The sequence below is a fragment of the Mobula birostris genome, chromosome 8 (assembly GCF_030028105.1).
Source record: "Mobula birostris isolate sMobBir1 chromosome 8, sMobBir1.hap1, whole genome shotgun sequence".
Classification (NCBI taxonomy): domain Eukaryota; kingdom Metazoa; phylum Chordata; class Chondrichthyes; order Myliobatiformes; family Myliobatidae; genus Mobula; species Mobula birostris.
The window spans coordinates 4,923,928-4,937,336 of record NC_092377.1 but is presented as its reverse complement, the minus strand read 5'-3'; the positions used below and the strand labels follow the sequence as shown (position 1 = coordinate 4,937,336).

Genomic DNA, 13,409 nt, shown 5'->3' with positions numbered 1-13,409 from the left:
GATCTGGGCTGAAGATCGGGAAAGAGAGATCAATCTCTACAAGTGTGAGTTGCTAAACTTTGGGAGGTTAAATCTACGTGACAGCATATAGTAACTGGATGGACCATTTGGAATACTGGGGTACAGGTAAAAATCCATTGTTAACTGAAAATGGCAAAGCAGCCCTAAAGAAGGGTTTCGGTCTGAAACATTGACTCTTTATTCCTCTCCATAGATGCTGCCTGACCTACCGAGTCCCTCCAGCATTGTCTGTGTGTGTTGCTCTGCATTTCCATTAGCTGCAGAATCTCTTGTATTTATGATTACAGGTACAAAATGTATATGCCCAAGGAGTCATGCAGCAACTGTGTGAAGTTCTGCTTGGGGAACATTTCCTGTGCAATTCTGGTTGCCCCATTACAAGAAGGTTGTGGAGTCTTTGGAGAGGATGCAGAAGAGGTTCACCAGGATGTGGCCTGGATTGCAGAGCTATAGTTATAAGGGGAGTTTGGAATGACTTGGATTGCTTTCTCCAGAGAATCAGAGACTGAGCTGCGAGTCTAGTCATGTAAGACATAGAAAGGGTCGAGAGAGAAACACAAGGGAATTTGCAGACCAAAAACACGAGAAAGTCTGCAAATGCTGGAAATTTAGAGTAACATAGAAAATGCTGAAGGAACTCAGCAGTCAGACAGCATCTGTGGAAGTGAATAAACAGTTGATGTTTTGGGTGGAGACCCTTCATCAGGACTGGCAAGGAAGGAGGAGTAGGATGCAGAAGGCAATAGGTGAAGCCAGGTGGGTGGGAAAGATAATAGTCTGGAAAAGAAGGAATCTGATAGGAGAGAGTGGACCATAGGAGAAAGGGAAGGAGGAGGTGACTCAGGGGGAGGTGATAGGCAGGTGAGAACATAGAACATAGAATATAGAATAGTACAGCACAGTACAGGCCCTTCGGCCCACAATGTTGTGCCGACCCTCAAACCCTGCCTCCCATATAAGCCCCCACTTTAGATTCCTCCATATACCTGTCTAGTAGTCTCTTAAACTTCACTAGTGTATCTGCCTCCACCACTGACCCAGGCCGTGCATTCCATGCACCAACTACTTTCTGAGTAAAAAACCTTCCTCTAGTATCCTCCTTGAACTTCCCACCCCTTACCTTAAAGCCATGTCCTCTTGTATTGAGCAGTGGTGCCCTGGGGAAGAGGTGCTGGCTATCCACTCTATCTATTCCTCCTATTATCTTGTACACCTCTATCATGTCTCCTCTCACCCTCCTTCTCTCCAAAGAGTAAAGCCCTAGCTCCCTTAATCTCTGATCATAATGCATACTCTCTAAACCAGGCAGCATCCTGGTACATCTCCTCTGTACCCTTTCCAATGCTTCCACATCCTTCCTATAGTGAGGTGACCACAACTGGACACAATACTCCAAGTGTGGCCTAACCAGAGTTTTATAGAGCTGCATCATTACATCGCGACTCAAACTCTATCCCTCGACTTACAAAAGCTAACACCCCATAAGCTTTCTTAACTACCCTATCCACCTGTGAGGCAACTTTCAGGGATCTGTGGACATGTACCCCGAGATTCCTCTGCTCCTCCTCACTACCAAGTATCCTGCCATTTACTTTGTATTCTGCCTTGGAGTTTGTCCTTCCAAAGTGTACCACCTCACACTTCTCTGGGCTGAACTCCATCTGCCACTTCTCAGCCCACTTCTGCATCCTATCAATGTCTCTCTGCAATATTTGACAATCCTCTACACTATCTACAACACCACCAACCTTTGTGTCGTCTGCAAACTTGCCAACCCACCCTTCCACCCCCACATCCAGGTCGTTAATAAAAATCACGAAAAGTAGAGGTCCCAGAACAGATCCTTGTGGGACACCACTAGTCACAATCCTCCAATCTGAATGTACTCCCTCCACCACCACCCTCTGCCTTCTGCAGGAAAGCCAATTCTGAATCCACCTGGCCAAACTTCCCTGGATCCCATGCCTTCTAACTTTCTGAATAAGCCTACTGTGTGGAACCTTGTCAAATGCCTTACTAAAATCCATATAGATCACATCCACTGCACTACCCTCATCTATATGCCTGGTCACCTCCTCAAAGAACTCTATCAGGCTTGTTAGACACGATCTGCCCTTCACAAAGCCATGCTGACTGTCCCCGATCAGACCATGATTCTCTAAATGCCTATAGATCCTATCTCTAAGGATCTTTTCCAACAGCTTTCCCATCACAGACGTAAGGCTCACTGGTCTATAATTACCCGAACTATCCCTACTACCTTTTTTGAACAAGGGAACAACATTCGCCTCCCTCCAATCCTCTGGTACCATTCCCGTGGACAACGAGGACATAAAGATCCTAGCCAGAGGCTCAGCAATCTCTTCTCTCGCCTCGTGGAGCAGCCTGGGGAATATTCTGTTAGGCCCCGGGGACTTATCTGTCCTAATGTATTTTAACAACTCCAACACCTCCTCTCCCTTAATATCAGCATGCTCCAGAAGATGTAAGAGGCCAGAGTGCAGAATAGAAGAAGGGGGTAACTTCCTGCAGACATTGAAAAAACAGAGTAAACTACACAATACTGGGGGTGGGTTCAGCAGATCTGGCAGCATTTCTGATGAGCAAAAAAGAGTGAACATTTTTATCCAAGATCTTTCATTAGGGTGTCAGCCCAAAATGTTCACTCTATCTTCCTCTCCATAGATGTTGTCTGATCTGTTGAGTTCCTCCAGCATTTTGTGAGTTTAGCTGGACTTTTACCAGGGTACAAATGTCAAATATTGGAGTGCATAGGTTTAAGATGAGAGGGGAAGAGTTTATTGATGTTCTCCAATGAGATAAGGGGCCAAAATCTCCTCATAATACATTGTTTTAATGATGCCTGTAGTCCAGTCAATGTCCTGTTTTATTCAGATAGTATCTGCTATTCCTCTGGGTGCTTTTGTTTTTCAGCACCCGAGTCCGTGCAATGGTTGTCCCTCACCTTGCATTCGTCTATTCACAGACACGGAAATCACTGGCAATAGCAGTATTTATCCTCTTTCCCTGATTACCCCTAATTACCTGATTCCACAGGGGTCTGTGTTGGGACCAATCCTTTTTATGTTAAATGTCAATGAGCCAGTGAAGAGTCATCCACCTCATTCATTAAAAAAAATCAGTTTGTCCCACTCTTTATTCTGCAGCAGAAACTAATATTTACAGGTATTTCTATAAAACTAAAAACATGGTGTCAGTCTTAATTGTACAGAGACATGACTAGAAATACAACCAACATGAAGTACTCACTGGTCACATTCAGCTGGGTTCCCTTTCCAAAGACCGACCCCCAAATGCCACAGATGTAAAGCTTAGAGTCAGTGAGCTTCACGTTGCTGATGGTCAGGGAGTAGCTGTTAGCAGTAACATTCCTGGAAACATGAAATCGATTGGAGAAGCTCCGTGATCTGGAAACTTCGCCGTTAGCGCGAAGAGTAACTACAAATACTTTATCTGTCTGTTTATTGCGTGACTTGTACCAGTGTACATCATATTTATCCACAGTGTATTCCATGTTGTCACTCTGCAGGTCACACTGTATCTGCACCATTCCAGCTTCATGCACCTTCACAGCTCCTGGTGATTGGATCAGGACTGTCCCTGCATTTACACCTGTGGGCAGTAAACAACTGAAGGTCAAGACAGATAAAGAACCCCAAAAAACCATTGTAATAATTTGAAATTTACAAAAAATATTTATGAATATTTTTGCACATTGAATATCAACTTGCAGTGTAACTGTTTCCATCCTGAGCTCAGTTCTCTCACTTTGTTCTGAACCGACTTACAATCTCCTGGTTGCTGCAGCCAGCACAGAAGTAACCATATATAACATATAACCATATAACAATTACAGCACGGAAACAGGCCATCTAGTCCGTGCTGAACTCTTACTCTCAACTAGTCCCACCGACCTGCACTCAGTCCATAACCCTCCATTCCTTTCCTGTCCATATACCTGTCCAATTTAACTTTAAGTGACATCGAACCTGCCTCAACCACTTCTGCTGGAAGCTCATTCCACACAGCTACCACTCTCTGAGTAAAGAAGTTCCCCCTCATGTTACCCCTAAACTTTTGCCCTTTAACTCTCAACTCATGTCCTCTTGTTTGAATCTCCCCCACTCTCAATGGAAAAAGCCTATCCACGTCAACTCTATCCATCACCCTCATAATTTTAAATACCTCTATCTAAAGTAGAAATATTGAATGAGAATACACAAATCCTGGCCAATGTAAAATTTTATACACTGCACTAAGAATTGCAAATGTCACTCCACTCTTCAAGAAGGGAGAGAGGCAGAAGAAAGGAAATTATAGGCCAGTAAGCTTGACCTCAGTGGTTTTGAAGATGTTGGACTCCATTGTTAAGGATGAAGTTTCAGGGCATTTGGAGGCACATGACAAAATAGGCAAAAGTCAGCATGGTTTCCTGAAGGAAAATCTTGCCTGAGAAATCTGCTGGAATTCTTTGAAGAAAAAACAAGCAGGATGGGCAAACTAGAACCAGTGGATGTTGTGTACTTGGATTTTTGAAGGCTTTGACAAGGTGCCACACATGAGGATGCTTAACAAGTTAAGGGCCCATGGTATTACAGGAAAGATACTAGCATGGATAGAGTATTGGCAGGAGGAAAAGAATAGGAATATAGGGAGCCTTTTCTGGTCGGCTGCATTGACTAGTGTTGTTCCACAGCGGTCTGTGTTGGGACCAATTCTTTTTATGTTAAATGTCTGTGACATGGAAGATGGAATTGATGGCTTTGCTGAAAAGGTTGCAGACAGTATGAAGGTAGATGGAGAGGTGGGTAGTTTTAAGGAAGAAGAGAGGCTACAGAAGGACTTGGGCAGATTAGGAGAATGGACAAAGAAGTGGCAGATGAAATACAGTGTCAGAAAGTGTATGATCATACACTTCGGTAGAATAAATAAAAGGGTAGACTATTTTCTAAATGGAGAGAAAATTCAAAATCTGAGGTGCAAAAGGACTTGAGCCCTCATGCAGGATTCCCTAAAGGTTAATTTGCAAGGTGAGTTGCTGATGAGGAAGGCCAAGGCAATGTTAGCTTTCATTTAAAGAGGACCAGAGTATAACAGCAAGAATGTAATGTTGAGGATTTATAAAGCACGGGTGAGGCCTCACGGAGTATTGTGAGCAGTTTTGTACCCCTTATCTAAGACAAGATGTGTTGATATTGGAGACACCTCAAAGGAGATTCATGACAATGATTCTGGGATTGAAGGGCTTGTCATATGAAGAGTGTTTGAAGTCTCTGTCCCTGTACTCACTAGAATTCAGTGGTGACTTCATTGAAACCTGTTGAAAGGCCACAAAAGAGTAGATGTAGAGAGGATGTTTCTTATAGTGTGAGAGTCTAAGATCAGTGGACACAGCCTCAGAATAGAGGGGCGTCCTTTTAGAATGGAGGTAGGTATGGAGGAATTTCTTTAGCCAGAGAACGTTGAATCTGTGGAATTCATTGCCACTGGCAGCTGTGGAGGCCGTCTTTATGTGTATTTTTGGCAGAGGTTGATAGATTCTTGATTAGTCAGGGCATGAAGGTATAAGGGAAGAAGGCAAGAGATTTGGGCTGAGAGGAAAATAGATCAGCCATGTTTATATGGTGGAGTAGACCCAATGGGCCAAATTGCCTAATTCTGGTCCTATATCTGACGGTTTTATAGTCTTAATTATGCATCAAGTTACAGTTGTTGGCACGTGGTCAAATGGTTAAGGCGTTGGTCTAGTGATCTGAAGGTCGCTAGTTCGAGCCTCAGCGGAGGCAACATTTTGTGTCCTCGAGCAAGGCACTTAACCACACATTGCTCTGTGACGACACCGGTGCCAAGCTGTATCGGCCCTAGTACCCTTCCCTTGGACAATATTGGTGGCGTGGAGAGGGGAGACTTGCAGCATGGGCATCTGCCGGTCTTCCATAAAACTTTGCCCAGGCCTGCGCCCTGGAAACCTTCCAAGGCGCAAATCCATGGTCTCACGAGACTAACGGATGCCGAAAAAAAAAAAAAGTTACAGTAAACCAGAATCAGAAGCAAGTTTAATATTGCTGACATAAGTTGTGAGATTTGTTGTTATGTGGCAGCAGTACACTGCAATATATAACTATAAAAACTATGAATTACTGTAAGACGTATATATATTTTAGAAATTAAGTTAAGCAGTGCAAAAAGAGAAAGAAACAGTAGTGAGGTAGTGTTCATGGGTTCAATGTCCATTAAGAAATTGGATGGCAGAGGGCAGAAGCTGTTCCTGAATCAGCGAGTATGTGCCTTCAGGCTTCTGAACCTTATCCTTGATGGGAGCAATGAGGAGAAGTCTTGTCCTAGCAGCTGTGGGACCTTCATCATGGATTCCACCTTGTATTCACATCGCTCACTGAAGATGTCCTGGATGCTACAGAGGCTAGTGCCCAGCATCCAGGACAAAACTTTGCTCTGCATATCTTCCAGAGAGATCTTTCCAACCACGAGCACATCAAGAAAATGCAACAATGCATTGCAAAAAGTAGCATCAAAATTACAGAGAAAGTTCAAGTTTCAAAGTTCAAATTGAGGTTTATTGTCCGAGTGCATAGACGTCAGCACATACAACCCTCAGATTCTTTCTCTGTGGGCATACTGAGCAAATCTATAGAACAGTAACTGTAAACAGGATTGATGGACAACAAACTGTGCAAATGCAAATATAAATAAATAGCAATAAATAATCAGCATGAAATAACAAACAAAGAGTCCTTAATTGAGTATAGTTATCCCCTGAGGAAGTAGAGACGCTGGTGTGCTTCCATCGCAATTATATTTATGTGGTGTTTCCAGGATAGTTCTTCTGAGATAGCGACACACTGGAATTTAAATTTACTTCACCTCTGATCCTCCACTGATTACTGGCTTGTGGACCACTGGTTTCCCTCGCCAGAAGTCTACACTCAGTTCCTTGGTGTTATTGACATTGAGTGAGAAGTGCAGGGTAGGTAGACATTAATGTGACATTAGAGTGAGAGATCAGGGGTTCATCTTTATTATACAAGAGGTCCATTCAAGAATTTTATCATAGAATAGAAATTGTACTGCATAGTTTCTTTTTATCCCTAATAAATATTTTCCCATAGGAATTGGGGAGAACATAAATATGTTCAGGGTAGGAGGGGTTTTTGATTATGTTGTCTGCTTTCCCGAGGCATTGAGAAGTGTATGGAGGGAGGGTGGCTTTTGCCATGAACTGGGTTGTGTTCACAACTCTACAATTTTAATGCAGTCTTGGGCAGAGCAGTTGCCATATGAGTCTGCGATGCATCGAGATCACATCAGGAAGGGGTCAATAACTCTACTGGTTGTTTTTTTATAGGCTGCCCAATAGTAACAGGGATATCGAGGAGCAGATAGGGAAACAGATCCTGGAAAGGTGTAATAATATCAGAGTTGTCGTGGTGGGAGATTTTAATTTCCCAAATATCAGTTGGCATGCCCCTAGAGCGAGGGGTTTAGATGGGATAGAGTTTGTTAGGTGTGTTCAGGAAGGTTTCTTGACACAGTATGTAGATAAGCCTACAAGAGGAGAGACTGTACTTGATGTGGTATTGGGAAATGAAGCTGGTCAGGTGTTAGATCTCTCAGTCGTAGAGCATTTTGGAGATAGTGATGATAATTCTATCTCCTTTACAATAGCATTGGACAGAGACAGGAACAGACAAGGTAGAAAAGCAATTAATTGGAGTAAGGGGAATCATGAGGCCATCAGTCAGGAACTTGGAAGCTTAAATTGGGAACAGATGTTCTCGGGGAAAGGTACGAAAGAAATGTGGCAAATGTTCAGGGGATATTTGTTTGGAGTTCTGCATAGGTACATTCCAATTAGACAGGGAAATTTTGGTAGGGTACAGGAACCATGGTGTACAAAGGCTGTAGTAAATCTTGTCAAGAAGAAAAGAAAAGCTTACGAAAGGTTCAGAGATTTAGATAATATTAGAGATCTAGAAGATCATAAGGCTAACAGGAAGGAGTTTAAGAAGGAAATCAGGAGAGCCAGAAGGGGCCATAAGAAGGCCTTGGCGGGCAGGATTAAGGAAAACCCCAAGGCATTCTACAAATATGTGAAGAGCAAGAGGATAAGACGTGAAAGAATAGGACCTATCAAGTGAGACAGTGGGAAAGTGTGTATAGAACCGGAGGAAATAGCAGACTTAATGAATACTTTACTTCAGTATTCACTATGGAAAAAGATCTTGGTGATTGTAGTGATGACTTGCAGCAGACTGAAATGTTTGAGCATGTAGATATTAAGAAAGAGGATGTGCTGGAGCTTTTGAAAAGCATCAAGTTGGATAAGTCGCTGAGACCGGATGAGATGTACCCCAGGCTCCTATAGGAGGTAATGGAGGAGATTGCTGAGCTTCCGGAGATGATCCTTGCATCATCAATGGGGGCGGGAGAGGTTCCGGAGGATCGGAGGGTTGCAGATGTTGTTCCTTTATTCAAGAAAGGGAGTAGAGTTAGCCCAGGAAATTATAGACCAGTGAGTCTTATCTCAGTGGTTGGTAAGTTGATGGAGAAGATACTGAGAGGCAGGATTTATGAACATTTGGAGAGGTATAATATGACTAGGAATAGTGAGCATGACTTTTTCATGGGCAGGTCGTGCCTTATGAGCCTGATTGAATTTTTTGAGGATGTGACTAAACACATTGATGAAGGAAGAGCAGTAGATGTAGTGTATATGGATTTCAGCAAGGCATTTGATAAGGTACCCCATGCAAGGCTTATTGAGAAAGTAAGGAGGCATGGGATCCAAAGGGACTTTGCTTTGTGGATCCAGAACTGGCTTGCCCACAGAAGGCAAAGAGTGGTTGTAGACGGGTCATATTCTGCATGGAGGTCGGTGACCAGTGGTGTGCCTCAAGGATCTGTTCTGGGACCCTTACTCTTCATGATTTTTATAAATGACCTGGATAAGGAAGTGGAGTGATGGGTTACGAAGTTTTCTGATTACACAAAGGTTGGGGGTTTTGGAGGCTGCATTGTAGCTGTCTAGATATGCAAGTCAGGGCAGTTCAATATGGAAAGCACGCTGTTGTCGATGCAGTGGGCTCCCCCTTTCCATGCATCTGATAAATTCAAAGGACCGGCAGAGATCAATGCAGTTTGACACCAGCAGCATTGCAGGAGTTGCCTGTCAGCATTGAACTCAACATAGGATTACCTTTGGGAATCCAGCTCCGTATTTTTCCTCCAAGGATTACTCCCTGCACTGATAATGGTTGACAAGCCCCATTTGCCCGATGCAACTGGTTTTAAGATGCTAGTAATCCACCTGTGCCTTTTCTCCTGTTAGTAGAAATGTTTCCTCTGGGCTTAGTTGCTAAATCACACATGAAGGACAAGAGCTGGACTTGGTTGCCAGAGGCTAAATGAGGCAAATGCCACTGGGAGCATCTAATAGCTACTGGGAGCTTGCCCCCATTATTACCCTCGGCTATTGCAACCTTAAGGAAATATTGATTGTAAAAAGGAACTTTCTGTATTTGGGTAACAGGGGCAATGTAATTTTCAGTTTTGCTGGAGAGACTGAAGGTGCTGTCTTTAAATGTGCCTGGCATTCTGAATACAATGAACAAACTCATGGCGCAATTAGAGATTGGTCGGTATGACGTTCTGGGCATCACTGAGTCGTGGCTGAAAGAAGGCCATTAGTTGAGAGCTTAACATCAAAGGATATACTTTGTATCGAAAGGACAGGCAGACAGTGGTATGGATCTGTTGGTAAGAGATGAAATTACATCTTTAGAAACAGGTGACATGGCATCAAAAATATTGAATCTTTATGAGTGGAATTAAGAAACCACATGGGTGAAAAAAAACATGATAGGAATAATATATAGGCCTCCAAACAGTAGCCGAGATGTGGGGTTGATATTTTAAAGCAAGCTGGAAAAGACATGTAATAAGGGTAATGACACAATTGGAATGGGGGACTTCAATATGAAAGTAGATTGGGAAAATCAGGTTGGTGTCGGATTGCAAGAGAGAGAAGTTGTTGAATGCTGATGAGATGGCTTTTTAGAGCTTCTTGTGGTTGAGCCTACTCTGGGAAAGACAATCTTAGATTGGAAGTTGTGTAATAACCCAGATCTTATTAGGGAACTAAATGTAAAGGAATACTTAGGAGGGGGTGATTATAATATGACAGAATTCATACTGCAGTTTAAGGAGGAGAAGCATAGGTCCCATGTATCAGTATTACAATGAAATAAAGGGAATTACAGAGGCTTGAGAGAAGAGCTTGTTCACGTGGATTGGAGGAGGATACTGCCAGTGATGACGGCAAAACACAGATGGCTGAAGTTTCTGGGGATAGTTCACAAGGCGCAGAATAGATATGTCCCACAGAGGAAGTTGTTCTCAAATGGCAGAGGTAGGCAACTATGACTGGCAAGGGAAGTTAAGGACCGCATAAAAGCCAAGGAAAAGGCATATAAGTAGCAAAAGTGAGTGAGAAGTTGGATAATTGGGAAGCTTTTGAAAATCCAACAAAAGGCATCTAAAAAAGCTATTAAGAAGGGAAAAGATAAAATATGAGGGCAAACTAGCCAATAATATAAAGAAGGACACTAAATGTTTTTCAGTTATATAAAGAATAAAAGGGAGGTGAGAGTTGATATTGGGTCACTGAGAACTGATGTTGGTGAGGTTGTAATGGGGGACAAAGAAATTGCAGATGAACTTAATGGGTGCATTGCATCTCCCTTCACTGTGGAAGACACTACCTGTGTGCCAGAGGGCTATGAGAGTCAGGGAGCAAGAGTGAGTGCCATTGCTATTAGAAAGGAAAAAGTGCTAGGCAAATTCAGAGGTCTTAAGGTGGATAAGCCATCTGGACCAGATGGTTACATCCCAGAGTCCTGAAAGAGGTTGCTGCAGAGATAGCTCTTAAAGATAGCGGAGTGAAGGGATATGGGGAGAAGGCAGGAACGGGGTACTGATTGTGGATGATCAGCCATTATCACAGTGAATGGTGGTGCTGGCTCGAAGGGCTGAATGGCCTACTCCTGCACCTATTGTCTATAATGGGTGCATTGGTCATGATCTTTCAAGAATTACTTGGTTCTGGCATGGTCCTGGTGGTCTGAAAGACTGCAAATTCCTCTCCACTCTGGAAGAAGGGAGGAAGGCAAAACAAAGGAAATTACAGGCCAGTTAGCCTAAATTCAGTGGTTTAGAAATTGTTGGAGTCTATTATGAAGGATAAGGTTTCAGGGTACTTGGAGACTAATGATAAAATAAGTCAAGGTCAGCATGGTTTCTGAGACGGGAAATCTTGCTTGACAAATCTGTTAGACTTCTTCAAGGAAGTAACAAGCAGGGTGGACAAAGGAGAGGCAGTTAATGTCATTTACTTGGATTTTCAGAAGGCATTTGATAAGGTGCCACACACGAGGCTGCTTAGCAAGGTAAAATCCTATGGCTTTGCAAGAAAGATACTTGCATGGATAGAGGAATGGCTGACAGGCAGGAGGCAGTGAATGGGAGTAAAAGTGGCTTTTTCTAGTTGGCTGCCAGTGACTAGTGGTGTTCCTCAGGCGTCAGTATTGGGACCACAACTTCTCACGTTGTTTGACAGTGCTTTGGATAATGGAATTGATGGCTTTGTGGAAAGTTTGCAGGTGATCCAAAGATAGGTGGAGGGGTAGGTAGTGCTGAGGAAGCAATGCAATCGCAGCAGGACTTAGACAAATTTGAAGAATGAGCAAAAAAGTGGCAGATGGAATACAGTTTTGGGAAATGTCTGATAAAGCATTTTGGTGAAAGGAACAATAGTGCGGAATATTATCTAATTGGGGAGAATGTTCAAACATCAGATGTGCTGAAGGACTTAGGAGTCCTTGTGCAAGACTCCCAGAAGGTTAATTTACAGAAAATAATCTGCAGATGCTGGGGTCAAAGCAACACTCACAACACGCTGGAGGAACTCAGCAGGTCGGGCAGCATCCGTGGAAACAATCAGTCAATGTTTCGGGCCGGAACCCTTTGTTAGGACTGTAGCGGGAAGGGGCAGAGGCCCTATAGAGAAGGTGGGGGGAGGGTGGGAAGGAGAAGGCTGGTAGGTTCCAGGTAAAAAACCAGTAAGGGGAAAGATAAAGGGGTGGGGTGGAGAATCAGGGAGGGGATAGGCAGGAAAGGTGAAGAAGGAATAGGGAAAAACACAATGGGTAGTAGAAGGAGGGGGAACCAAGAGCGAGGTGATAGGCAGCTGGGGGAGGGGGCAGAGTGACATAGGGATAGGGGAAGGGAGGGGGAGGGAATTACCAGAAGTTGGAGAATTCTATGTTCATATTCTATGTTCAAGGGGCTGGAGACTACCTAGACGGTATATGAGGTGTTGCTCCTCCAACCTGAGTTTGGCCTCATCATAGCAGTAGGGGAGGCCATGTATGGACATATCTGAATGGGAGTGGGAAACAGAGTTGAAGTGGGTGGCTACTGGGAGATCCTGTCTGTTGTGGCGGACGGAGCGGAGGTGCTCGATGAAGCAGTCCCCCAATCTGCGTCGGGTTTCACTGATGTAGAGGAGGCTGCACCGGGAGCACCGGATGCAATAGATGACCCCAACAGACTCACAAGTGAAGTGTTGCCTCACTTGGAAGGACTGTTTGGAGCCCTGAATGGTGGCAAGAGAGGAGGTGTAGGGACAGGTGTAGCACTTACGCTTACAGGGATAAGTGCCGGGTGGGAGATCCATGGGGAGGGAACGTGTGGACCAGGAAGTCGCGGAGGGAATGATCCCTGCGGAAAGCAGAGAGGGGTGGAGAGGGAAATACGTGCTTACTTCTGGGGTCCTGTTGAAGGTGGCGGAAGTTGCGGGGGATAATGTGCTGGATCCGGAGGCTGGTGGGGTGGTAGGTGAGGACAAGGGCAACTCTGTCCATGTTGTGGTGACGGGAGGATGGGGTGAGGTCCAATGTGTGGGAAATGGAGGAGATGCGGGTGAGGGCATCATTGATGACTGCAGAAGGGAAGCCACGATCCTTAAAGAAAGAGGACATTTGAGATGTCCTAGAATGGAAAACCTCATCCTGGGAGCAGATGCGGCGGAGACGGAGGAACTGGGAATAGGGAATGGCACTTTTGCATGTTGCAGGGCAGGAAGAGGTATAGTTGAGGTAGTTATGAGAGTCAGTGGGCTTATAAAAGATGTCAGTGGACAGTCTGTCTCCAGAGATGGAGACCGAGAGATTGAGAAAGGGAAGAGAAGTGTCCGAGACGGTCCAAGTGAATTTGAGGGCTGGGTGGAACTCATGCCATTCCCTATTCCCAGTTCCTCCGTCTCTGCCGCATCTGCTCCCAGGATGAGGCTG

General features: G+C 44.3%; 1 protein-coding gene across 2 annotated transcripts in view; it reads right to left on the bottom strand.

The window, feature by feature from the left end:
* Nucleotides 1-13,409, bottom strand: part of LOC140201121 (uncharacterized) — a 63,200-nt gene that overhangs the window by 48,382 nt on the left and 1,409 nt on the right. For both annotated transcript variants that reach the window (XM_072264738.1, XM_072264739.1), the window contains exon 2: nucleotides 3,292-3,654. In XM_072264738.1, coding sequence (XP_072120839.1) covers nucleotides 3,292-3,654 — 363 coding nt within the window. The remainder of the gene's footprint in view (nucleotides 1-3,291; nucleotides 3,655-13,409) is intronic.